General features: G+C 36.7%; 2 protein-coding genes across 7 annotated transcripts; one reads left to right on the forward strand and one right to left on the reverse strand.

The window, feature by feature from the left end:
- Window positions 1–3,237: 3,237 nt before the first annotated feature.
- arl3b (ADP ribosylation factor like GTPase 3b) lies at window positions 3,238–8,211 on the reverse strand. 2 transcript variants are annotated; one of them, XR_014085166.1, is made up of 7 exons: window positions 8,098–8,211; window positions 6,534–6,677; window positions 6,337–6,453; window positions 6,185–6,235; window positions 5,273–5,458; window positions 4,010–4,146; window positions 3,238–3,928 (listed from the first exon to the last, which is right to left on the reverse strand). XR_014085166.1 is itself a non-coding variant. In XM_081601041.1 (6 exons), exons 1-6 carry the CDS (start codon window positions 8,176–8,178, stop codon window positions 4,099–4,101), a joined length of 627 nt encoding a protein of 208 aa, XP_081457167.1. In that variant the 5' UTR covers window positions 8,179–8,211; the 3' UTR covers window positions 3,238–4,098. The 2 variants fall into 2 exon arrangements, 1 of the variants encoding a protein (XP_081457167.1); XM_081601041.1 differs by having other exon boundaries at window positions 3,238–4,146.
- Window positions 8,212–9,341: 1,130 nt separating this feature from the next.
- On the forward strand, window positions 9,342–22,163 carry sfxn2 (sideroflexin 2). Of its 5 annotated transcripts, XM_081601036.1 has the most exons (13): window positions 9,367–9,540; window positions 11,108–11,177; window positions 12,621–12,847; window positions 13,925–14,095; window positions 14,181–14,279; window positions 15,230–15,305; window positions 15,488–15,573; window positions 16,405–16,465; window positions 18,828–18,894; window positions 18,983–19,032; window positions 19,116–19,165; window positions 19,255–19,302; window positions 21,482–22,163. In XM_081601036.1, the coding sequence occupies exons 2-13, from the start codon at window positions 11,160–11,162 to the stop codon at window positions 21,579–21,581; spliced, it is 1,053 nt and encodes a 350-aa protein (XP_081457162.1). In that variant the 5' UTR covers window positions 9,367–9,540; window positions 11,108–11,159; the 3' UTR covers window positions 21,582–22,163. The 5 variants fall into 5 exon arrangements, with proteins under 5 accessions (XP_081457164.1, XP_081457162.1, XP_081457163.1 ...); XM_081601038.1 differs by lacking the exon at window positions 11,108–11,177 and having other exon boundaries at window positions 9,342–9,430; XM_081601037.1 differs by lacking the exon at window positions 11,108–11,177.
- The last annotated feature ends 1,881 nt before the right edge of the window (window positions 22,164–24,044 follow it).

Here is a 24,044-nt window from a genome sequence, read left to right on the forward strand (position 1 = left end):
GCTGAACAATGACAATCTTTGTGAGGCGAGAAGAGGAGGCTGCTTAAAAGCCTCGAAGGGCCTTGGTATTATTCAACGCAAAGCCAAATAAAACACTTTGTGCACTGTTCCTGCAGCAAGAACACTCTGTTAGACATTTAACACCTCCAAATGTCCTCAACTGGGCCGCTTTTTATTATCTGAAAATAACTGCGTTCTGCAAAAAGCCCACATTAAGTCAAACCTGCTCATGGTGGCTTTGAAATCAGATGTTTCAGACAGGAAACAATTATGTTCTTGTTTATTTTTAAATAGATTAAGTGGATTTAAGAATAGTTTAATTTGTTGTTAATGTTTTGCTGATCAAATATAGTATTTCACCTCACTTCTGTTAATTTTACTTTTTATTTTTTTGCTGTTCCTAAGGTCACTGTCATGGTGTGTGACCCAACATCTGGTCACATTTGACTCAATAAAACTTGTGGCATTAATAGTAATAACAGGTACAGGAGATAAAATCCAGACGTTCCTGTTTCCTGCAACATTTACTAGCTCATTCTGGGGAATCCCATGGTATTCCCAAACCGGACGGGAACAAAAGTGCCTGGAAAATCTCCAAAAGAATGTAATTTGTATTACAGATATGTTTATATTTACAGATTCATATTTCTACTCAGACTCACTCAGTCTGGAAAAGAAACAAACATGATTTCAGTACAGAACAATTCAATATATTAAAATAATATTAGAGGTCATATCACTTTATCAATAAGTGAAACATATTATAAAGATTGATAACATACAGATGGATGTTTGAAAGAATTAATTTATGTTAATTATGATGATTTTCCACTTACAGCATTAACGTTGACAATATTACACCAGACCATTGGTGTAATGTGTCAACGTATTAAAGTAATACTTGCTTGTTACTTTAAGCAAGTACTTTAGTTGCTTAAAGGTTAGTAATATCAGTTGTTTGATTTTAATCAGACAAGCAGGACTCATCAGGATGTATCTAATTTATTAAATATTAATGTATTTTCCAGGTCTTGGTAGAAAAAACAAAGAATTAGGGAAAAATGGTGTATTTCCAGATTTTATTCTTTTCTTATATTCTTCTTTTTTCTTCCTTGTGTCATCTTTCCTTTAAACCTATTAACACTTTTGTTCTTTTTTCTCTCTTTTTCTTTGTTTGCGTCTTTCCTTCTTTCTTTTCTTCATTTTTTTCCTTCCTTCCTTCTTTCTTTCCATTATTGCTATCCTTGTCTTCTCCGTTCTCCATACTTCTTTGTTGAATCCTTGTTTTCTTTCATTCAAGTATATTTTAGGTTCCATAATTAAAACCCGATCAATGTAAAAATATCTGGCATAAATTAAACTTCCGTCTTGTATATTTTAAAATTTAGTAATAATAATAATAATAATAATAATAATAATAATAATAATAATAATAATAATAATAATAACAACAACAACAACCAAGGACCAAAAATAAAGAAAGAAGGAAAAAAAAGAAAAAGAACAGAAAACTCTATGTTTAGTCTGGAAAACTCGAACTTTTACAGAAATAAATCCCTGAATCACAAAAATAAACGTTTCCTGAAGCCTGCTACAAATGCTGGCTCTTTAGTGGACCTTACACACATTCCTCCACAGGGTGGAGGTTCAGGACTGTCGTCCAGCAGATGTTTCACCCCTGCAGATCTCTGCAGCTTGCGGGTGGTCTCGGGAGAAGCAGCGGTCTTTCCAGGTGGACGAGGCCCGTGTTTGTTTCCAGATATCTGCGGGTGAAGACTGGAGTTGTACAGCTTGTCCTGTGCAGGCTCTGCGCCGTGAGGCTCTCACACAGGCAGCTCAATGCAGCACCGCCCGTCTGCCTGTCCGAACAAATCAAATCTGATCTCAGATCGCAGCTTTTATTCCGCAGCTCGGACTCACGAACAGAGCGTTGAAACTCAGAGTTACTGATTATTTCCAGGCACGACCAGCGGACGCAAAGCAGAAAATCCTTGATGTGTATTTTCAAGCGCAAGGATTAAATGCGCTTCTTCTGTATCTAAATATACTTGAACGTCCAGAAGACGTGTCAAAGTCAAGGCCCGTGGGCCAAATCTGGCCCGCCATAGATATTGACGTGGTCCTGTTGAGTCCCTCCCATTTTTAACGCAAACTCAACAGATCCCCACATAATGCATAAATGTGAATTTTATTTTTTATTTTATTTTACGAAAATGGTCAAAATGGTTGGGTTTACTGCGACGGATTGGCGGCCTGTCCAGGGTGAACCCCGCCTCTCGCCCTGAACGTTAGCTGGAGATAGGCACCAGCAACCCTCCCGACCCCACTAAGGGACAAGGGTGTAAGAAAATGGATGGATGGATGGATGGATGGATGGATGGATGGATGGATGGTTGGTTGGTTGGATGGATGGATGGATGGATGGTTGGTTGGTTGGTTGGGTTTAAGTGATGCTAACTCCCACCTGCAGGTGGCGATATTTCTCACTTCTACACGCTTCCTCCAGGAGGAAATTGTATTCCATGAGCGATACGGCGAGTACCAAAAGTCACATTTCATGTAATACAAGCGCAAATATTTCAAAAATATTTATAAATTAGCAACATAAAATCTGTGACTTTGATTGCAAAAAATTCTAAAAACAATCTTGAAATCCTGAAGGGACAGATCAATGTAAAAAGATGTTCAATGTTATTTAAAAAGGACAGATGCAGAGGCATATATTTTTAATATCTTAGCAGATTTTTTGGTTTTATAATTTAAAAAAATCATATTTAAAAAAATATTGTCAATTATCCTAAATAATAATAATTATAAATAATTTAACTTTATAAAATAAACATTCTGGCACAACTGGCCCTTTGAGAAGATTAATGATTTTTCATGAGTTTGAAATTAGCTCATTTTCTTCCCCTTGTTGAGATAAATGTGATTTTATTTATGTATAAATTATCCCTCCATCGATCATGCAGGCTGATTACTTCCATGCAATGGTGCATTGATGCAGTAATTACTGCAAAAGGAGCCCAGACCAAGTAATCAGTGGATATTCAGTGGTGTGAAAAAATGTTTTTTTTTTTTTTATATGAAAGTACTCATTACAGGAGGAAAAAAAAAATCAATTTGAGGTTTTCCTGAGCTCAAACAAATGAAATTAACTTGATGATATTGTAATTTATTGAGATGCCTTTTGTATGTGAATGTGTTGAATTCTTAGGCAGCCATTTTTGTTCAGCCAACTTTTCAAACCTCTTTTAATTTTTCTTTTTTATCCCACGTACATTTTCTTTCAAACCGGACGGATTACATTCAAGAATAATAAAAAGAAAATGCTAAAACAGTGAATTCCCTCACTAACCCAAGGAGTACATAGAAATGTTTCGAACCATACAGTACATTTATCTCTGCCATGTTAGAAATGCAAACATTATAGACTACACGGTACAGCAGGATGCAGAATACTCTATGACATGACAAAAAAGGGCCGACTTATATACAACTGATCCAAAAATGTAGTGTTCCTCACATATTAATTTATTCGTCTTTTTGTACATATTAACACAGTATCATTTTTAAAGGGGAGAGTCCAGGCAATTCTCTCGTTCTACTTCACCATAAATAAAACAGTTACAAAAATATACCTCACTTCAAACAGAGCAGTAGCAGGAAATGGGCTGGGAGCCGCTGTGGAATGATTAAAACAAAAAAATAAAATAAAAATAAAAACAGGAATACATAAGAATGAGATGGAGACGAGCTGGAAGATCCTGCAAGAAGCAGCAGACGAATGGAAACGCTTCCAACAGGCGACGGTAAGAATCACATGGGTGGTGCTGGTTGGTCCCTTTCGAAGGCTAACGCCTCTCTCTCTTCTTCATGGAAGCCAGATGACACGCGGAGATTCGTACGCATCAGCGATGTAGTGATGCTTTGGGGGAGGGGGGGGGGTTAGAAAAAGTCCATGTCGGATTAGTAGTGCGTTTACATTCACAGGTAAATCCCACCGTACTGAGGATCAGGACGTGTCGCGTGTGTCAGTGTGTGTTTCGCACGCTGCTGCTGCTGCACATCCTGAGTCGTGAAGGAGTGAAAGCGATGCTATTTCTTCTTGGAGTTGACACTTTTGCAAACCCAATTCATACCCTCCTGAGGAGTAGAAGAAGAAGAAGAAGAAACAGTTTGATGAGCGCAGAAAAACCTCCGAAATACAAGTGAATCTAAAAGAATAGAATATTAACAGTCATAACGTTTCATTACACACACAGAGATTTATTTTAGTTGAAATACAAATCTGTTTGGGGGCGAAATAATCTGGGTGTTCATACGTAGGCAAACATATTACTGGAAAGTTTAGTGGAAGAAAAAAGTGCAGTACAGGGTTCAGGCACTTAAAATTCAAAGACTTTTCAAACTTTCCAAGCACCACACTTTGGAGATAAAAACAATACAAATGACCTAAAAAAAGAAAAAGACAGTTACATAATATAATTTATTATTGTTATAAATAATGTCTTGTGATAGTATAACAACATTTTATGTTTTAAAATGTCTCCCACACACCCTGTACACCTAACTGGATGGAGAACAAAACTCTAACAAGAAAAATTCTCCCAATTTCATTAACGTTATTAAATGTATAAAATATAAACCAACATTTACTTCAGTTACACAGATCAATAAGTCGCCTTTTGAGAAATTAGGAATAATAAATTTTCCTTACAATGAAACTATCCAAACAAATTGTGTTCAAATTAAATGCTTAAACTCAATACGATGTACAACAACGACAACCTGACCATCCTCTGCATGAGACTGTTTGGGAAACCAGAGTGTCTTCAGTCAGAGGCTTCTTCAAATTCGCTGTAATACAGACTGCTACAAGAGACCCCTCACCATTAACAATAACTCTTTGAAGAATCTGAATTCATATGAGTTACAACATTTAATTTCCCTTTAGGATCGGTAAAGCATTTTTGAATTTGAACGCCTCAGGCTGATAGCCTCCAGCCTCACTGATCCAGTAATTCATGCAAAAGGAGCCCTGACCAAGTGCTGAGTGCATCTACTGTACGATCACTTTCACTAGACCAACATCTCCGTACTTTTAAAAAAAAGACAGTGGTACTGTTTAATATTCTCATTTTCTAAAAAATGTAATTTGGGATTTACATGCCGTGACCCTTTTTGTGAACTGCTGACATGAATTAACTTTCTAATTCGTTGAATACTGTTTAATGTTCGTGACGAGCCAGACGCTGGGCTTCCTGCTCACCTGAATCCCCTCTCCGGTGAGAGCGGAGCAGGACTGGATCTGCCACATCCGGTCGCGGATGGTGTGCAGGTTGAGTCCCTCTGCGATCTCCGAGGCCGGAGCCGCCGTCAGCAGGTCCTGCTTGTTTGCAAAGATCAGCACAGGAACGCCGCTCAGCTTCTCCTCGTCCAGCAGCTCCGCCAGCTCCTGCAACAAACACACACATCTGTCCATCAGATACACGGATGAACGAAAACAGAGGGAATCCATCTGTCTGCTGGTTAAAGCAGCAAAAAAAAACCAGAGCCTGCAGTGAATCTGTTTTTACACATTAACACAAAATCTAACTTCCTTTATAGCATGAATTTAAAAAATCATGATCCGTTCAAATGAATGTGTCTTTCAGGGAAAGGGATCAGTAATGAATCAAAGTGGAATGTTTTCTTATTGAAATGTTCTTAATGTATTGGATGAAATCACTTATTTGGGAATAATTTTACACTTATTTTGGCGTTTCTCGATAAATAAACAAGCAGAGCCAAAATTAAAACAGCATCTTATCAAAACGGGTAGTTTTTTGTTTTTCTTTTGTGACAGAAACAACATTTCAGAGTGCTCAGGAATAGAAAGGGCACCAATAATTCATGACAATGCCAGGTATCAAACTAAACCTAAATACGTTTTACAGCAGCATACTTAAACACAAATTTCAAAAATAAATAAGAGCAGGTTATTATTTCCTGTATGAAACAATAGAATTACAAATTATTTGATTAGCTATTGCAGGAGCCAATTAGTGGATAATTCTTTTGGTATTACCAGAAAGGTTTAAAAACAGAGAAAAAATACTTTTTGGTTGTTAAAATTTGAATTTCATTTAATTTCACAACAATATGTTAAAAGTACAGAAATGCATCTGCTTATTGCACATACCTGCCCTGTTTCCTCAAACCTCTTTCTGTCAGCACTGTCAATGACGTAAATCTGAAACGAGGGAAAACCTTTCAGCCATCAACGCAAACATCTTTATTTAATTCAGCGACTACAATATAAGCTCCCAGCGGGGGAGGTGGAGCTCCCCTTACCAGCACATCGGTGTTTTCAAAGTAGTTCCTCCAGTACGGCCTGATCTTTCGCTGGCCTCCGATGTCCCAAACGTTCAGCTTAAACCCCTGAGACTGTACGCTCTTAATGTTGAATCCCTGCAGGGAGCACAAAGCACAGAGCTGCTGCCAATCCGCGATGGAAGCAGGGAGCGGAGGAGTCTTCGGCGCTTTGCTACCTGTGTGGGGGTGATGTGGCTGATGTCCTCTGAAGCCAGCTGTTTGAGAAGCGTGGTCTTCCCCCCGTTGTCGAGACCCAGCAGCAGTATCCGAACCTCCTGGTCTGGAGTGCTTTTTAGCTTACGAAGGATGGACAGCAATCCCTGCAGCAAACAGTGGCGAGGTTCATTGTTCCAAGGGAATAGAGAGGTTATAATAGCAGGGAAAATGACAGAATATGCAACAAATTTACTCATAAATCCATAATTGTTCGTTTAAAGTAACAACATGACAGAAACGAAGCATTGCCACGAGTAGGCAAACAAATGAACAAAAAGAAAATGGATGTTTTTGATGAAAACTTGGCAGATATCACTTTAAATTAAATTACTATATGCTTGTAATATATTTGGTGACACTTGAAAAGTTTTTGAAAGTAAAGAGACTTAGCCATTAAAAACCCTGTGGATGAAATGGAAATATTACATCTTATTTTATTTTTCCCAGTAGACAGACAGACTATTCATTATCTGGAGTTCATGTTTGCTGAGAAACACTTCAAAATTAACGTTTGTTATTAACAATTTTTACTCGTACCTTTTTACTTTTGGACAGTTGTTATGACACGTAACCGTGGCACCAATACATTGTTTTTATAATTGGGAGCAGCTGATTGACATTTCAAAAGCTCAAATAATACCTGAACTATAAACACTGGTAACAAATGGAGGCTGAAAGAATGCATCTCTGCCATCGATCATCATGGGTTTCTAACCATAAAGATAGAAAGAAGTTTAAAGTGGAGCGGCAAAAGCAAATGAAGTGGATTAGCAGTTCTTGCCAACAACTAATGGCATCATCCAAAGCATGTTACTGTGGAATATCGTCTCTGCTGCCCAGATATTGAGCTGCTTGCATGCCAGTAATGAGCCTCAAGTCAGAGGCCTGTTCAGATTCGTTGCAAGCCTGACTGCTACCAGATCCTTCCAGCCCACAGCATCACCATCCAGACTGTTTTAAGATTCTTGGATAATATGAGTTACAACATTTGATTTTCCTCTGGGATAAAAAAAAATTTTTTTTGAATTTGTTTAAATGTTCTGCACTGGCCCCAGTTTTTTTTTTTTTTTTTACTAATCCGTCTATGGCCTGGGGACAGGATGAGTTGTTACTCTTCTTCCCTTCATCCACCTGGACTCCTCACCAACAGGCCATACAAGTGCAACGAAACTTTATTTTCATTTCATACCTGAATAAACCCTCCCCCAATCGCATCAGATCATGACAATAACAGGCAACCGTGTGAGTTTCCTGAGCCCGTGGAGCGGGATGTTTCCACGCAGCGCTGCACACATAACGGTACACAAACAGGAGCTGCGCCGAGCTAACGAGCTGAGCTAATCTCCCCTGGTAACTGAAGGAGCAACAAGACAGCTCCGACTGCGTTTTCTCCTCAAGATCCAGACCGCAAGAACCGATAAATCAGCTCCTAGCAAAAGTAAAACCTACGTACTATAAATATACACAAAAGTAAGGGTGATATTTAACAGTTAGTGCCTATTTTTGGGGATAAATTAAACTCACCATCTTGCTGGATTCTCTCCTGGAGACGCCGCTAAAGGTGACGTCAGACGCACAGTGCGTACTCTTGGGATCGTGCTGCATTCACGGTACTCGGGGAAAAATACTTACATATCATAGAGTTACACTGCATTGAATTGTATCAGATTTTGTCACGTTGTAATCACACTTCGGAGTATTTTGTTGGGGTTTTACGTGATTGGAAATCTGTAAAGCGACTTTGTCTGAGTTACACTGCAACTTTAGCTAAGTCTTTTAGTATATGTGTCCAAAGGCAGTATTTATTTACTCATTCTTCTTTGCAAAATTGTGGAAGACCATTTTCAGCACTCTGATGAAAAACACTGGTATCACTTGATTTATGAGATAATCTCTCATAATAATGATATAGCTATCTCAAAATGATATCTCATAATGAGAGTATGAGATACTACATCATAACATCTCATGTTTATCTAATATTCCCTCCTAAAAATGAAATAAAATCTCTAAATTATGAGATAATCGATATGAGTTAGTTATGATAGCTAGATATAATTATGAGACAGTATATAATATTTCACTCTTGAAATAGCTAGTCATAATTCTAATGATCCTAAAGTTGCACAATTATATGCTTACTTTATACACAAATGGGTGATATTTAACATTTGTTGCCTATTTATTTATACTATAAAACAAAATCTTTTGTTCTACAGTATAAAATTTGTCTTTTTTTTACTTTTACCTTCGTGTAAATATCCTGTCTCTTTGCTGAGGAACAATTTGGTTTATATTATATTCTGTAGAGCTGTTTGATGTATGATAAATTGTCCCAGAAGTTATTGTGATAAAGGACAATATTGTCGTTTTGAGATAATTTTCAATATAATGGTATAGTAAGATGATAAATAAATTTTACATTCTAATGAACATTTAACACTGGAACTGGAATAGTATCCTAAATGAATAAACAAAGCAAACTGAAACAACAAATAAAATAAATTATGAAATCTCTGGAAATGAAATTGTCCTTCAAAAAGGGGTAGTTGAGACCAAAGCACCAATTTTTAGTAGAAAGAGGGAGGAAAAAAAGAGAAAAACGATCAATTATACAAATGGAAATTAATTATCTCTTTTTTATTTATTGAGATAAGCCTACTATTCTGTATGTCACTGATTTCATGTTCCAGTATTTCCTATTTGGGAGGCGTGTCAAGTTTGGCCACGTAGCACGGTGACGAAAGCGTACCACCGCTGTTGTCATAGAAATATTTTAAACCATTTCACCTGAACGCAGCACCAGTTTCATGTATGAAGAGCATGTTTGTTTAGCTGCGTGCTAAATGTTCTACAGGTAAAAACAAATAAACACCACAACATTTTGGTTATTGTGAGCTACACTCGCTCGTGGATGTTTATAATTTCCCTCTCCCACGTTGGCAGCAGGAAAAACACGTCACGGAGGTAATTCTTAACTGGTTGTAAAGCTGAGGCTGCAGTTTGTTCCTCATGAGTTGGGTTTGGTTCTCGCCGGTTTACAAGAGGTGGGTTAGCAGGAAGGGGGGAATCAATCCCAGCTTTTGATTGGATGACGCCGTGCCACGTGCGCGTTTCGTTACCACGGTATCGCGTGAGCAAATGTGATTACCTGACAGGTTGCTCCGTGTGGCGCTCGGAGATCTCATCGCAGGTATGTTGGATGTTCCGGGGTGTCGGACTGAGCTGGTAACTGCAGGTCTGAGTTGCATCACTTTCTGCTTAGTGTGGCGTGTTTCTTTGAACTATCCCTCCTCTCTTTGATTTTTACACTCCACAGGAAATTGATTGCGGTCCAAACACGTGATTGTCTTTTATTTAACCCAAGCTGGAAATTTGTCCAGATATGCTGTGATGCTGGATGTGCTCTGACCTGCAGATCTGGTTTGTCAAGCCTGAGTAAATCCTAAACTACAGTAACCAGTGGTGGAAAATGCATGCAAGTAAATTTGCAGTATATTTGCGCAAACTAGATCTACCTGTTTAGACTACAACAAACCTTTACTGCTCGTTCATCTTTGGAAATCTCTACCAAAGTCTCAAGTGTTTTGCGTTGTATTGTGGCCTCTTTAGATAGGAAAAAAGAGCTATAAGCCAAATAAATCTCAGAAATTTTCTTGAAAAGACAGGGAAGTTTTTTAAGTTTGAAAAGTGGAACATTTGCAAGAAAAGAAAATCAGAAATTTTGAGATTAATCTAAAAAAAAAAAATTCTGATTTTGAAAATTTGCTAAAAATAACCTGGAGATCTTTTGATTTATTCCAGATTTTAAAAAAAATATATTTGCAAATTTCCCACTTTTCAAATGCAAAAATTTTCCTTGATTTTTCCAAAACAATTTCCGAGATTAATCTCAAAATTTGTGAGCTTTATTGTGGAAATGTACTCCTCTTTTTTTCTATGCACAGTGGCCCTAATACGTTGTTGTATTTTGCAGCCAAAAGACTTATCTTGGAGGTTGTATTTCCATCCAGCTTCCTTATACGTACTGGAAAAACACCCCTCAACATAATGCTGCCACTACCATGTTTAAGTGTGGGGATGGTGTGTTTGTGGTGATGTGCAGTGTTGGTTTTGGTGTGTTAGAATCATAGCAACAAACCAGCAAAATGCCAAAAAACTTTGCAGTTTGTTTTTTTCAAACAAACCGAGTGATTGAGTAAATTAGTTGATGACAGATAATGGTAGTTAAAATGACTAGTTAATTCATAATGTTAAGCTTGTTAGCAAGAACACTAAACTTGCTACCTATGTGAGTAGTTATTTAGTTTTATTTACTTGAGTAACTCCTTGGGAAAAACTGAGTAACTTTACTTGACTGTTAAGTTTTACTTTGGCTTGATTATTATAAACTACAGCTACTATCATTTGAATAAAATTACCATATATTCCATCCATTGCTAGTTATTTAATGCTAGGAAAAAAACCCAACCAGAAGTTGCAGAAGCTCACTATTGTTTTTCACTTATTTAAGGAATGTTTATTGTTGCAATAGATAGAGCAAAGTCAGGGAGGAGACATTAGACCAGAGGCCAGCAGGAGGGACCATGATGCAGGGTCTGCAGGTAAGGAGAGATTATAACTTGGTGAGAAAAAGACATTTGTTGCAGGGAGAAACCAGGTAGACAACATTGCAGGATTTCAGATATTTCAGAATCACTCCAGATTATTTTTTGTCATTATAGCTAAGATGAGCAGTAATGCTGTTTCCATTTGCAGACAGTTTATTTCTCACTCAACAATGTCTGATTTTAAGTTTGAAGAATGAGACTTCAGAGATTGGAAGCGTACAATCCCTTAGTTTCTGTAACATATTTGCAAAAGTTTATGCTAATAAGATCATAATTACTCAGCATTTTCTCTCTTGCTCACATGTCACTGGTTTGTTATTATTGTTTAGTTTGTATTGATGATTATTTCATTTGGAAGGCTACATAAACATTATTTATATTTAATGTGGGTATGAAGTAAAAAGCCCCAATATAAACCATAATCTCCCCAGTTTAAGACTTTACAAAAACAAATAATTCTGCCACATCAAATAAAGGAGGGAAAATCTGAAACCATTTGTCATCAGTAATCGACAGAAAGGTTTTCCTTTTCCAGAAAAGAAGACGTTCACGTTACTTTGGAAGTATTTTTCTATTTTTTGTTTTATTTGGCACCTTGTATATTGGTTGTATGTTGGTTGCAGCTGCACATTTCTCTTTTTTTCTCAGTAAAAAATACTATTTGTTTTGTCTCCTGCTGTTTTTGTAAAGTTTAAAATAGCTCATTAGCTTTTATAAGTGCGTCCTGCTGCATTGCGTTGCTTATTTTGCTTTAGAATTTAAATGATTAATTAAAAAAGCCAATCTTTGAGGTATATTTGGGTGACCACTGTTAAAACAGACCTTATTTCACGTTTCACATATGGTGAATAATCAGTGTTTATGCTAAAGAGACAATTATCCCAGCTTACAATTTTTGCTGTACCCTCCTGATGCTTTAAATTAGTCTTGTGACACTGTGAATAGTGCAGCTGAATCTTTGGTCATACTCTGTGTCCCCCACCAGCATCTGCAGCCCTTTAACCTACTTTCTAAACAAACAGCCTCAGAAACAATCCAGTTCCAGTCAGACACTATAGATATATATGTTTTTCTTTCTTTCCTGTTTACTTTTAACCTGAAGCTTTAAGGTTTCATTTCACATATAGGGGAGAGTTTGGATGTTCTGCTGCTTATTCAGCAGGTTTTGATTCGTCTTGGTGATTAAGATGAAGCGCAGCAGCTGCAGAGACACAAACCGACTAACCGTGGAAGGATTTAGCAGGAGGTGGTCAACAATTTCCAGTCTGATGGGCCTTCAAATTATTTCTAGGGGAAATGGGAGTTTGTTTTTGTTCAGGGCTGTGAGAGTACGCTGGATGTTTCCAGCAAATCTGAGCAGTGCAGAAGTTTGATGGTTATGCAGACTATAAAAAATATGTAATATCTTTAATTAGAGAATATTGCGTTGGTCCTCAGGTTTCGTCTGGAGCCCCTGTTGACCTCCTTCAGGGCGAACAAGGTGCAAAAAGCCCGACTTTGACTAACAAAATGGCTCTGAGCTCCTTCGACATCGATGCTCCCCGGTGGGATCAGTCCACCTTTATGGGGCGGCTGAAGCACTTCTTCAACATCACCGACTGCAGAACCGCGGTCCTCCCAGACTCACGGCTGGATGAAGCCAAAGCGCTAGTAGAAAGCTGCAGGTGAGAAAAAATGAACGAAACTCCAGCTGTAGCATCTGGGAGGAGCATTTCCTCTTTTTCCCCACCAGTGCGGCACATTACTGTAAAAATCATTATTTGGTACAAGCAGAAAAATTTGCATGCTTGCTCCTCAGGTTGTATATTCTTTGTTTCCCATTAACTACTTGAATTTCAAGATGACGACCATTTTTCAAGATGGCGGCCATTTTTGAGACTTTTTAACCAATCGTTGCCATAAAATGTTACCCGTTTCCATGACTGGGATGAACTTTGTCACATCAGATGTTTGCAATTTAAAATAATAATATGTTGCAAAATTAGAAACTGAAGACATTGTCGTCAACTGGAAGGAGATGAAGATGTGCAACAGACTGAGAAGCGGTTGTCTCAATGGCTAGTGTTAGCTTCTGCTAACTTTTGTGTTTTGCAGTTTAGCGTTAGCTCTGCTAATCAATCAGCAGAGCTAACGCTATCCAATGATCCAATCAGCTTAACCCCATTAGCTTTTCTAAGCAATTAACAAATTATTTAGGTAAACAATTCGCTAATTGTTTAGCGAATTAGAGGTCAGTGAGCCTAATGTTTTGGTCAGCTGTGCACTTCACTTGTAATAACTGTTGAAGATTTTAGTGCAATCATTTCTTTATCCATTGCAACCACAGTGACCATTTTGAAAATAAAATGTATATGACTTCTATTGTAAAAAATATTTCAACTTTGACACAAACCACATTCATCTATAATCATCAATTTTATATATAAAAAAAATGGTGGTGGCTATCTTGGAAAATCAAAACAATACAAAAACGATCTTGTGGGTCCAGCTATGGTTTGACACCAACGACATTATCAAATTTAGTGCAAAAATATATTTTCCTTGAAGACCATGGCGGCCATCTTGAATTGTTCAACGTCTTATGTTTTTTTTTTTTGTTTGTTTTTTTTTTTCCAAAAGACAAGCCTCTGGGAAGATCTGTGCCAAGTTAGGTTCTTGTCTGCGCATGTGAACGATTTGCTGAAGTATTTAATCATCTGCTGCTCTACACCTGAGTGGTATCGTTCTGTGGTTCTGTGCAGGGCCGGATCCACTCCCCCAGGTACCTCAGTGGAGCAGCTGTACTATGCAAAGAAGCTGTATGATTCGGCCTTCCACCCAGACACGGGGGACCGCATGAACCTCATCGGCCGCATGTCCTTCCAGGTCCCCGGAGGCATGGCCATCACGGGCTTCATGCTGCAGTTCTACAGGTAGCCGGCACCGGACCGGACCCACTTCCATATGTCTTTCCATCCTGCTGTGAAGCGGAAGCTGAACCTGCTGCTCTGGTTTCAGGACCGTTCCTGCTGTGGTGTTCTGGCAGTGGGTCAACCAGTCCTTCAACGCTCTGGTCAACTACACCAACCGCAACGCCGCCTCTCCCATCTCCCCAAAGTAAGATCCATCCGACCGACCGACCATTTCGTAGCACACCATCCATCCATCCATCCATCCATCCTGTAATCTGTTTCCCTGACTTCTGTCAAACTTTTGATTTCATAATGTCATCATATCATATTTTTAACATTATAGATTTTTTGCCTTCAATAATTGAAAATATTTTTTCCTGCATATTTACAACTTTTTGACATCAGAAAATGTCAACCTTGTAAATATGCTTTCTGGGAGGAATGAGCTCTTCTCTGGCCACACCATTTTTTACTTTTCTCTACAATTCACCTAATAAATACTCTGTTGTTGAAATTAAATTTCTGTTCACCAAATATAATTTTTCCTACATGAAAATTACAAGAAGAGAGGACCTTGTTGGGATTTCAATGCAAACATTCAGACATTAAAGCTCATCTTACAAATGTTATCAGCTCGCTGGTTTCAACCAGTTCAGTTCGGTTTAGATCAGCTCGGCTTTTTCAGTCATATGTGTGTGAACACAGGGTCAGCTGGGCACTGCTGGCTGTTTATAGGGAAAACTGTTTAGCTCTGCAGTCAGATGGCTCATGTACACAATACTATAGAGACTCTTGAAACAAAATAAAATGATGAAAAGCGGCATCGTTGGTGCTAAAAAATCTACCTGTTGGGCGACAAACACAACACTGCGTCATTGCAATTTTAAAGACTTAAATTAAACTGATTATTTAATTTGAAAGTAATTAGACAAATGAGATACCGGCAAAGATACCTTTGTCTTTGAAGAGGTTTCCGATAACTTTAATGCTTTATTCATAAGACAGGAGGCTTTAGTGTCAGCAGTGAGCGTGTATCTGTGGGACAAAATGAGATTTTAACTTCAATAAACATCCGATCAGACATGCTAATGGCTCTTCTCTAACTCTGATTCTTGTTGTTGAGGCAGTTTTAACAGCTTTTGTCCTGTTCCTCAGGCAGATCGGAGTGGCTTACGTTACAGCAACCAGCACAGCTTTAGCAACAGCAGTGGGACTAAACCTTTACACGAAGGTACAAACACACACAGAGCAGTTCGCTCAGCACAAACTGGTCCCTCTGCACATCACACCTCAAACTAGCGGTCCGATTGGTTCAGTTTTCTGGCTGGTGTGCTATAACTGCAACGAATCTGTGTTATTTTATCATGTGATGACCTGGGAGGTCATTGGTGTTTATGACGATTTGTTCTGCAGAAAGCTCCTCCTCTCGTGGCTCGCTGGGTCCCGTTTGCTGCCGTGGCAGCAGCCAACTGTGTCAACATTCCCATGATGCGGCAACAGTGAGTCCTCTGCCGTGTAGCTTGCTTTACCCATGAAACCTTGCTACATTGTGCCACCGTACAACCAAAAGCTTTTTAATGTATTTGCATTAGAAGTTTCCTAAAGAAAACCTCATTTGAAATTAAACCTATACTGCAAAAACACAAAATATTACCAAGTAGTTTTGGTCGGGTTTCTGGTGCAAATATCTTAGTTCGCTTGAAATAAGACAAAACTAAATTACAAGTAACTTTTCAGCAGGATATAGGGGCTTGTTTTAATATTGACCACAAAAAGTGGGAGATTATTTAACCTTTGACACAATAAGACATTTATGAGTGGAACTAGAACATTTTTGTCAATATTAAGCAATAATTTATTTAAAACAAGCTCCTATATCTTACTGAAAAGTTACTAGCAAGTTAGTTTTGTCTTATTTCAAGTGCACCAAAATATTTACACTACAAACTAAACCAAAACTACTTGGTAAGATTTTTGTGTTTTTGACAAAGGACTAGATTCATTTTATTTTTCTGAGTTGTTTTTGACGCATCATCAGGCCACAATATGCTTCTGGACTGATTTAAAGCTCTTGTGGTCTGGTTGAATATCTTGGATATCTCGTTTTACTAAAAACACTTATCAGCACTTTTTACATATCTACCTATTAGCTGTCAGACTTGAAAGCTACAATGCACATCTTGATGAACAATTTAACTAGTTTATTGTATCATCTGCATGTTGATGTTCATTGCTTTTATCTACCATCTTCAGTCTGGACCACAGAAGCCAAAAACTGGGTCACATTCTGAGAATGTCTCTAAAATTTGTCAATTTTTGGTGTTTTTCAGGGAGATTCTGAACGGCATTGCTGTCACTGATGAAAACGGCAACAAACTAGGTCACTCAAAGGTCAGCACATCATAATCTACATTTATAACTCTATAATTTAATAGACATTAACTACATTTAATCTTCTGACTTCACTTATTAGTTCATAATAGTAATATTACCTAAATAGTTTTGTAATGCTTTTCCATGGCTTAAGAATTAGTCATTTTGATATAAATAATTTTTAAAATGTCTTCCACAGGTTTTTTACTTTTTTTGTACTAAGATAGTTTTGTTTTTCAGCTCAGCTAAGGATGATACATGGTGGATTAAAAATGGAAAAATTTAGTTTTTAAAATTTTAGTTAAAATAATAACTCATTTTAAGAACTTTTTCAGACACTTGAGCAGCCTTGTTTTATCTAGCAGGGCTTTTGCATAAAAAGTGTTTACTTTTACTGCTGGCTTGTGAAAAAGGAAAAATGTTCAGATCTACCCTTCAGGATTGTCAGGGGGTTCGAATTATACTAATTACAAGCAGGGGAAACTAATTAATCCTGCTGCTTTCCCTTTTTTCTAATCAGAAATGGACAATCTTTGTTCTTTAGCTGCCACTGATTGACTGAAAAACTAAGAAAAAATCTTCTAATGACTTTTGTCTCACAGATTTATTTAAAATTAATACCTGGATGAAATGTAAATTTCACATTTTGCGTGTTTGTGTCCGAACTGCTTCTAAAATCAGCCAAAGCGCTTAAAAAAACCATCCTGATGTTTTTTGGCAATAAGTTTTGGTGTCTAGAAAATTTGCCATTTTGAAAATCGGTGGCATTGCTCTGCACTCTAAAAAGAAAATATTTGAACCAACTTAATTGAATTGCTTCAGTAGGTAACAAGCAATTCAATTAAGTTTATCCAACTGAATTTATTAAATTTATCCAACCTAATTTATTAAGTTTAACCAATTCAATATATCATAATCATCCAACTCAATTTGTTAATTTTTAACAAATTTATTAAGTATGTTTAAGATAACAGATTTAAGTCAGTCTTACTTAAATCACTTAGTTTACTTAAAAAATGGTAAATAAACTTGCATAGCACTTTTCCAGTCATTTTGACCACTGAAAGCGCTTTACACTAGAGTCACATTCACACATTTATTTAATGCACAGATCAGTTGGGGTTAAGTGCCCAGTCAAGAGGGAGCTGGAATTGAACCGTCAACCTTCCAATCACAAGACAACTGCTCTACCCAGAGAGACACGGTGGCTTACCAGGGAATCTGTCCCTGGTTAGCTTGAGTCATTGTGTCAGACGAGGGATACAGATGTGGTATTGAACTTAATTATTTCAAGTAAAGTCAAAGTAAAAAGTTCCTTTAGGTTAAGATTTGTAAGTTTTGAGTTAAATAAACACAAAAAAGTAAGTTGTCATAGCAAAAGCAAAAGAATTAAGTGAAATTAATGTAAATAAGTCCATAAGATGAACTTATTTTCATCTTATGGATGAAAATAAGTTCATCCATAAGATGGGCTGCAAACAGTTGTTTGCAGTTGTTTGGATGAAAAACACTTTTTAGAGTGTGTTACCTAGCAACCCCGGCTGAGCCCAGCTCATCACCTAGAAACCCAAGCAGAGCTCCAGCACATTTTGTCAGCTGGTTTTTCTGCTGTATGCAATAAGAAATTAATCAGTTAATCACACAATAAATTAAATGAGGTTGATCATTTTCAACCTGGTTATTTTTTCCAAGGGCACATTTATTTACAAAGGCATTATGATCCGTTTCATTTATGGTTTTAGTTGTACATGGTTCTTATTTATTTATTTTGGTTGCCATGTTTTATTTTGGACATTTAAAATATCTTCCAGTTGCAGAGTTAAGAGTTCCTTAAAGTATTTAAATTAATTGATCTTTAAAAGCTTAAAGTTGCGTTATTATGCCATCATCGATATATTAGTTGAAAAGGGTGTGAAAACAGCTAAATTATTGTCCATCGCAAGAATTACTGGGACAATTTATCACCCATCAAAATGTGTTATTGCGACAGCCTTGGCTGCAGGAAAACTTGGCAACATCACAAGCAGACAAAACACTTGTCTGCTGGAAAAGACAAGTGTTTTATTGTTAACTTGGCATACAGAAACCAGTTGTTGCATTCTTGTTGGTTGTGCAGGAGGCTCCACTTCTGCTTTTTAAACACGTGTTGCTGTATAACTGTGCGTCTGTTTGCAGCGATGAGTTGCCGTGGCCAGCAGCATCTTATGTGGAGCTAAAGTGACAAGATGCTTATTATCGAAGAATGATTTTGTGCAAAAAAATAAATACATTTGATGAATGTGTTTTGAGTAGCCCATATCTACCCTAACCTGTTCAGGGAAGCATAACAGTGGAAAATAATGTCTATTTTCCACCGTGAAATCTCATCTCTCACCTGCAGAAAGCAGCAGTAAAAGGCATCACTCAGGTGGTCATCTCCCGGATCACCATGGCAGCACCAGGAATGAGTGAGAAAAACATTCCTACCTTCTTTATCTCCATCATGTTGAGATTTATTCCTCTTCCCGTCTTGACTCCCTTTACTTCCTCTCCCAGTCATCCTCCCCATCATCATGCAGAGGCTGGAAAAGTACAAGTTCATGCAGGTCAGATCGTTTGTCTCCATCAGCGTGCTAATGTCAGGTAAATGTGTCCGCCCGTCCTCACGTCGCTTTCCGCCCGTTAACAGAGAATCACGTTTCTTCACGGACCAATTCAAGTCATGCTGGTGGGAGTCTTGTGAGTACAGAAGGTCACAGGGTCACATTAGTTTTAATGGACTCCACAGTTTTTAAGTGGTGACTTGTATATCTTCTCTCCTTTAAAAGTCTGATCTTCATGGTGCCGGCGGCCTGCTCCCTGTTCCCTCAGCGATGGTAATGAAAATATCCCGTCCTCTCACCTGCTGCCACATTCAAACACCTCATCTCTCGCAGGTTTTCCGCTGTCCCTTTTGACTTCATGTCTGATTGAGTCAAACAAGTTGGAAATGGGGAGAGGAAATTATAATCTGTGAGCTGTTAAAGATGCCAAGCAAGTTCAGCGCTGTAGAAAGTCTTGAGCCAAGGCCTCATGATTTCACTTTAATATTGTCACTTATTGATAATATTTAGGGTTCTAATGCAATCTGGAAAAAAGTCTGAATGCAGTATTTTCTAAATCTGGACTAGTTTATTATTTGAATAGAATAAAAATATTTCTTTATTAATGCCAGAGTGGGGAAATTTACTTGTTATAGCAGCACAAAAACAAAATATACAGAATATAAAAATATCTAAAAATAATATAAACAACTGTTTGCTAATATCTTGTATTCCTTTCTTCCATGCATGCTTGCACCTCCATATTCTTTCTCTTACTCTTTTGCTTTCTTTCACTGTTTCACTATTTTGCTTTCTTTCCTTCTCTCGTTTGCTCTTTCACTCTCTGGTTTCTTTCCATCCTTGTGACCTTCGCAATAATTTCAATAAAATAATTCTTCCACTCAACACTTCTTCGATTAATATATGCAAACCTGTAACTTTGATTTATTTTAATGCTCTCTGCAGTATTTTGTGAAGCTCTGAAATGGATCTCTCCACCACTCAAACTGCATTGAATCTTCAAGTCTTCTGACCAGCAAAGAAACTCCCAAATTAAAAAGTCTGCTAAATGTTATTGAGCAGTCCAGATGTTTTTCTCGCTGCATTCATGTTGATTTACTTGGATGACTAAACAGTCGTAAAACTGCTCCTGCTGTCTGGCTAGCAGATGGTTTTTATGACCTGCAAACAAATCTATAAATCCCTGTTATCTGACTTCAGATGCTGAAATAAAATGTCTGTGAGGAAATAATAACGGGGAGCTGAGCTGTGAGCAGAGAAGCGAGCGTCAAATAGTTAAACACAGTGAGCTGAAATCTTTTGGATTGTCTTACGGGACACATGCTTACAAAAGATTCTATAATTCAGCTGTAATAAAACTTTGACAGCTGATAAAAGTTTAATTCCTTCTCTGAAGACACCCAGTGACCCTTAAATTTTTTACAACAGTTTGCTTATTTTAAATGTGTGGGAGAAACCAAATTGAACAAGTAATTTAGGAGCTACAATCAGACTCACTATCGCTCTTCAAACATTAATCAAAGTGTAAATATAGGCCAGAACCAAACTAAGAAGTGTATTTATTAGGAATAATTAATTTAGGAATTGTTTTTCATGCAGCTTCACTTTATATCTTGGATATTTAAGATAAATTAGAATCTGGTTTTGAATCCAGTAAGGAAGAAAAGTCACTCATTAATATTTATCAGGTGTAAAATAATAATAATAACAATTATTATTATGATAATCATTACTATTATTATTACTATTATTATTATTATTATTATTATTATTATTATTATTATTATTATTTATTAGTAGTAGTAGTAGTATAAATGATAATAATAATATAATAACTTATTATAATTATAGCTATTATTAAATTAATATTAACAGTAGTAACAACGTTAGTAATATTGTTACTAATTTGTTAAATATTGATATCATTGTTAATATATAACAATGTTACTAATATAATTTTTAATAATGTAAAAATACAATATTATTAATAATATTGATAATGATGATTATTATTATTTGAACTGCATTATTATTAATTATATTATAGATAAATAATAGAATAGCAACAATAACAAAGATAATTTTGATATCTATTATGAGAAAAATAATTATATAACTAATCATGAGAATTGTCTGTTACTTATAATTATATCAAAAATAATAAGAATTGAGATATAAGGACAATGATTATGTAGTAAAAGTTGTCATCAGTTATTACTATAAAATGATATATTAATATAAGTAGCAGTACTTTTTATTATAATAAGAATGATAATGAAAGTAATTTATAATGATAATTTTGATGCAACAATATGAATAATAATAATGGTGATTATAATACTGATATTGATTTAAAACATTTTTATGGTTGTAAATCAGTTTAAGCTGTATGTTTTCATTAACTAATTGATTATGTTTTTTCTGTTTTAATGTATTTTTTCTCCTCCTGCAGCTCCATGGCCGTGTCGAAGCTGGAGCCTGAGCTCAGAGACTCCATCGTGTCTCAGTACGGAGACAAAGTCCAGCTAGTTTACTTCAACAAAGGCCTCTGAGGGTCAGACTAAGGGCTGCTTGCTGTTTCTACTGTCGCACACTGCATGGGCTGCTGCAGTCAGAGCTTTCACAAAGCATGCCGCCATTTTTAATCATTGATCTAAAAGAATTTATAGGTTTATTTCATTTCAGAGTCTGCTTCTTGTCCGTCGTGTTCAGCTTTCCTTTGTCACCAATCCCTTCTCTGTAGAGAGGACAGCTGTTCTGAAACCAAACGATTTCAACTCAGGAACGCAGCGTTACTTTGCCTTTGTAGACCTTTGTTGTAAAATGAGCCACCGGTGTCCTGATCCTCGCTACAGCCTGTGCCTTTTACAGAGCAACAGGAGCAACGCTGCTGAACTCAAGTTATTTGTTTTTATCCGTTGGCTTCACTGTGGAGCCATAAAATGCCTTTATGAACGCGATGAGTTTTAAACGGTCCCTCATTCTAGTAGAAGCTGCTGCCCTCTTGTGCCAGAAAGGAGTAATGCAGGAGATTTGCTGTTTCATTTGAAATGGTTGCCAACCTGACGGTTTAGCTGTGTAAACTTCAACCTCAGCATGAACTGCAATAAAACCCACACAGTTTTAAAACTGAGCATTTCAGAGTGGTGTTTTCAGAAGCTTAAATAGTACTACTCTTGTGTGTTTTTTCCTCTTGCACTAAGATAAATTAATAAACGGTGACTTATTATGCTACACTTCCTAGAACAGGTTATATAATACATCTTGTCTCTTTAAATCCAAATAAGTTGCAGCTGGTCATGCCCCAAAACTCAACATTTACACTCACACAACAAAATGGCTGCAAACTATGGTGGCAAATTAGGGACATTGTAGAAAGAAAATAAATAAATAAATGCATACATTTCCACCAAAGGTTTAATCTGTTTAATCTAAGTAAGAAAAAAACGTTGAAATTTCTGAGTTTGAAAAGTCAAAAATGTGCTAGAAAAATAGTACGAGTAATCTCAGAAATTTTCTAGAATTTTTTTTTGGGGAAAATTTCTGAGTTTCAAAAATTTTCAACTTTTGACACTGAAATTTCCAAGTTTTTTTTTTTTCTAGAAAATTGAAATATTTCTGAGACTGTACATCTCTGAAAAGCAGAAGTAGAGCCTTCTGCACAACCAACAAGAATACAACACTTGATTTCTAAATGGTAATTCAACAACAAAACACTTGTCTTTTCCAGCTGCCACTGTACAGAGCATACAGCGATAAAACCAGCTTAAACAAACATACCGGGTTGCTTGGTAACAGGTTGGCTTGACAGGGTTGCTAGCTAACGGTGCAGCGCCCATTGGCTGTGACTTAACATATGCTTAGCAATCTGGAGGTGTTTGAAATTGCTCATTTTTCAGACATCAAAAAACATTGACTGACTGCTAAAAAAACAAGCTGCTGGGTGTTTTTTTAAGTCCTTGATCTGTTTTTAGAAGCAGGTCAAGCTGCTTTGCAGTTCAGTTTTATCAAAGTGTTACATAAAGGTAACATTAAGTGGTATTTATTTGTTTAAGTAGGTAAGTTTCTCATAATAAAATGCAGAAATCAATCTCTGAAACAGATTTATGTGACTAATTCAGGAAAAAAAGATGCACAGGAAATCTGATTAATTCATGGCTTTTTATTGTAACTTTTACTGCTTTAATTTATTTTCTTCTTACTTTAACTCCTGTTTACTCCATAAAGGGAATGTTGGTGTGTGGAAGCTGCTACACTGTTTAAACATTTTCCCTTTTATATAATATAAAGGGGTTTTCATGTAAAATGAACCTTACGTTTTTGCTGGAGCTCACAAAAGTACCTCAGAATTTCACAAAAGTAATTTGGTGAAAAAGTCCATTGGAGGGTTGCAAAAATATCTGTGGGAGCATGCAAATACAACTCAGATTCTTGTAAAACTTTTGTGAGACCTTGCCAATTCAGGGAGCTCTATATCTTAAAACTTTGCAAGGGAACTTTGGATCTCGGAAAAGTGGCTTGGGAGCTCAAAAAACTAACAGAATCTCCTAAAACCTTTGCAGGAATGCCCAAAAGTAAAACTTGAACAAGTATGAGAAACCAGACTATTTCATTCTCAAAATTCAGTTTGGCTCCAACAAGGTAATTCCCAAAGAGGTATTAACCTAAAACTTGGCTTTCAGTCAGATGAATGATAATGTGTATTACAGGATCTGTCAGGGTTTGTTAGATTTTTTTTTCTTATTATTTCTTAGATTTCTATTAATTTGATTTATACTGTGATTATATGACCTGACCTAGAAATTACTTCTTTTCCTCTCAAATGGACAATTTTTCCATCTTAAAATAATATGCTATTACAAGTAAGTACAAGCGTTTAGAGGAAAATTTGTAGAAAAGCAACAAATGTTTTCTACAATCCTACAATCCAGGAAAACTAAATTGTTAAGACCACTCAAGAGTTACAAGAAAGTTTTTGGAGTGGTATTAAACTTTAGTTGCTTTTGGTATAAATT

Source organism: Poecilia reticulata, chromosome 19 (genome assembly GCF_904066995.2).
Source record: "Poecilia reticulata chromosome 19, P_reticulata-male-v2, whole genome shotgun sequence".
In the NCBI taxonomy this organism is placed as follows: Eukaryota; Metazoa; Chordata; class Actinopteri; order Cyprinodontiformes; family Poeciliidae; genus Poecilia; species Poecilia reticulata.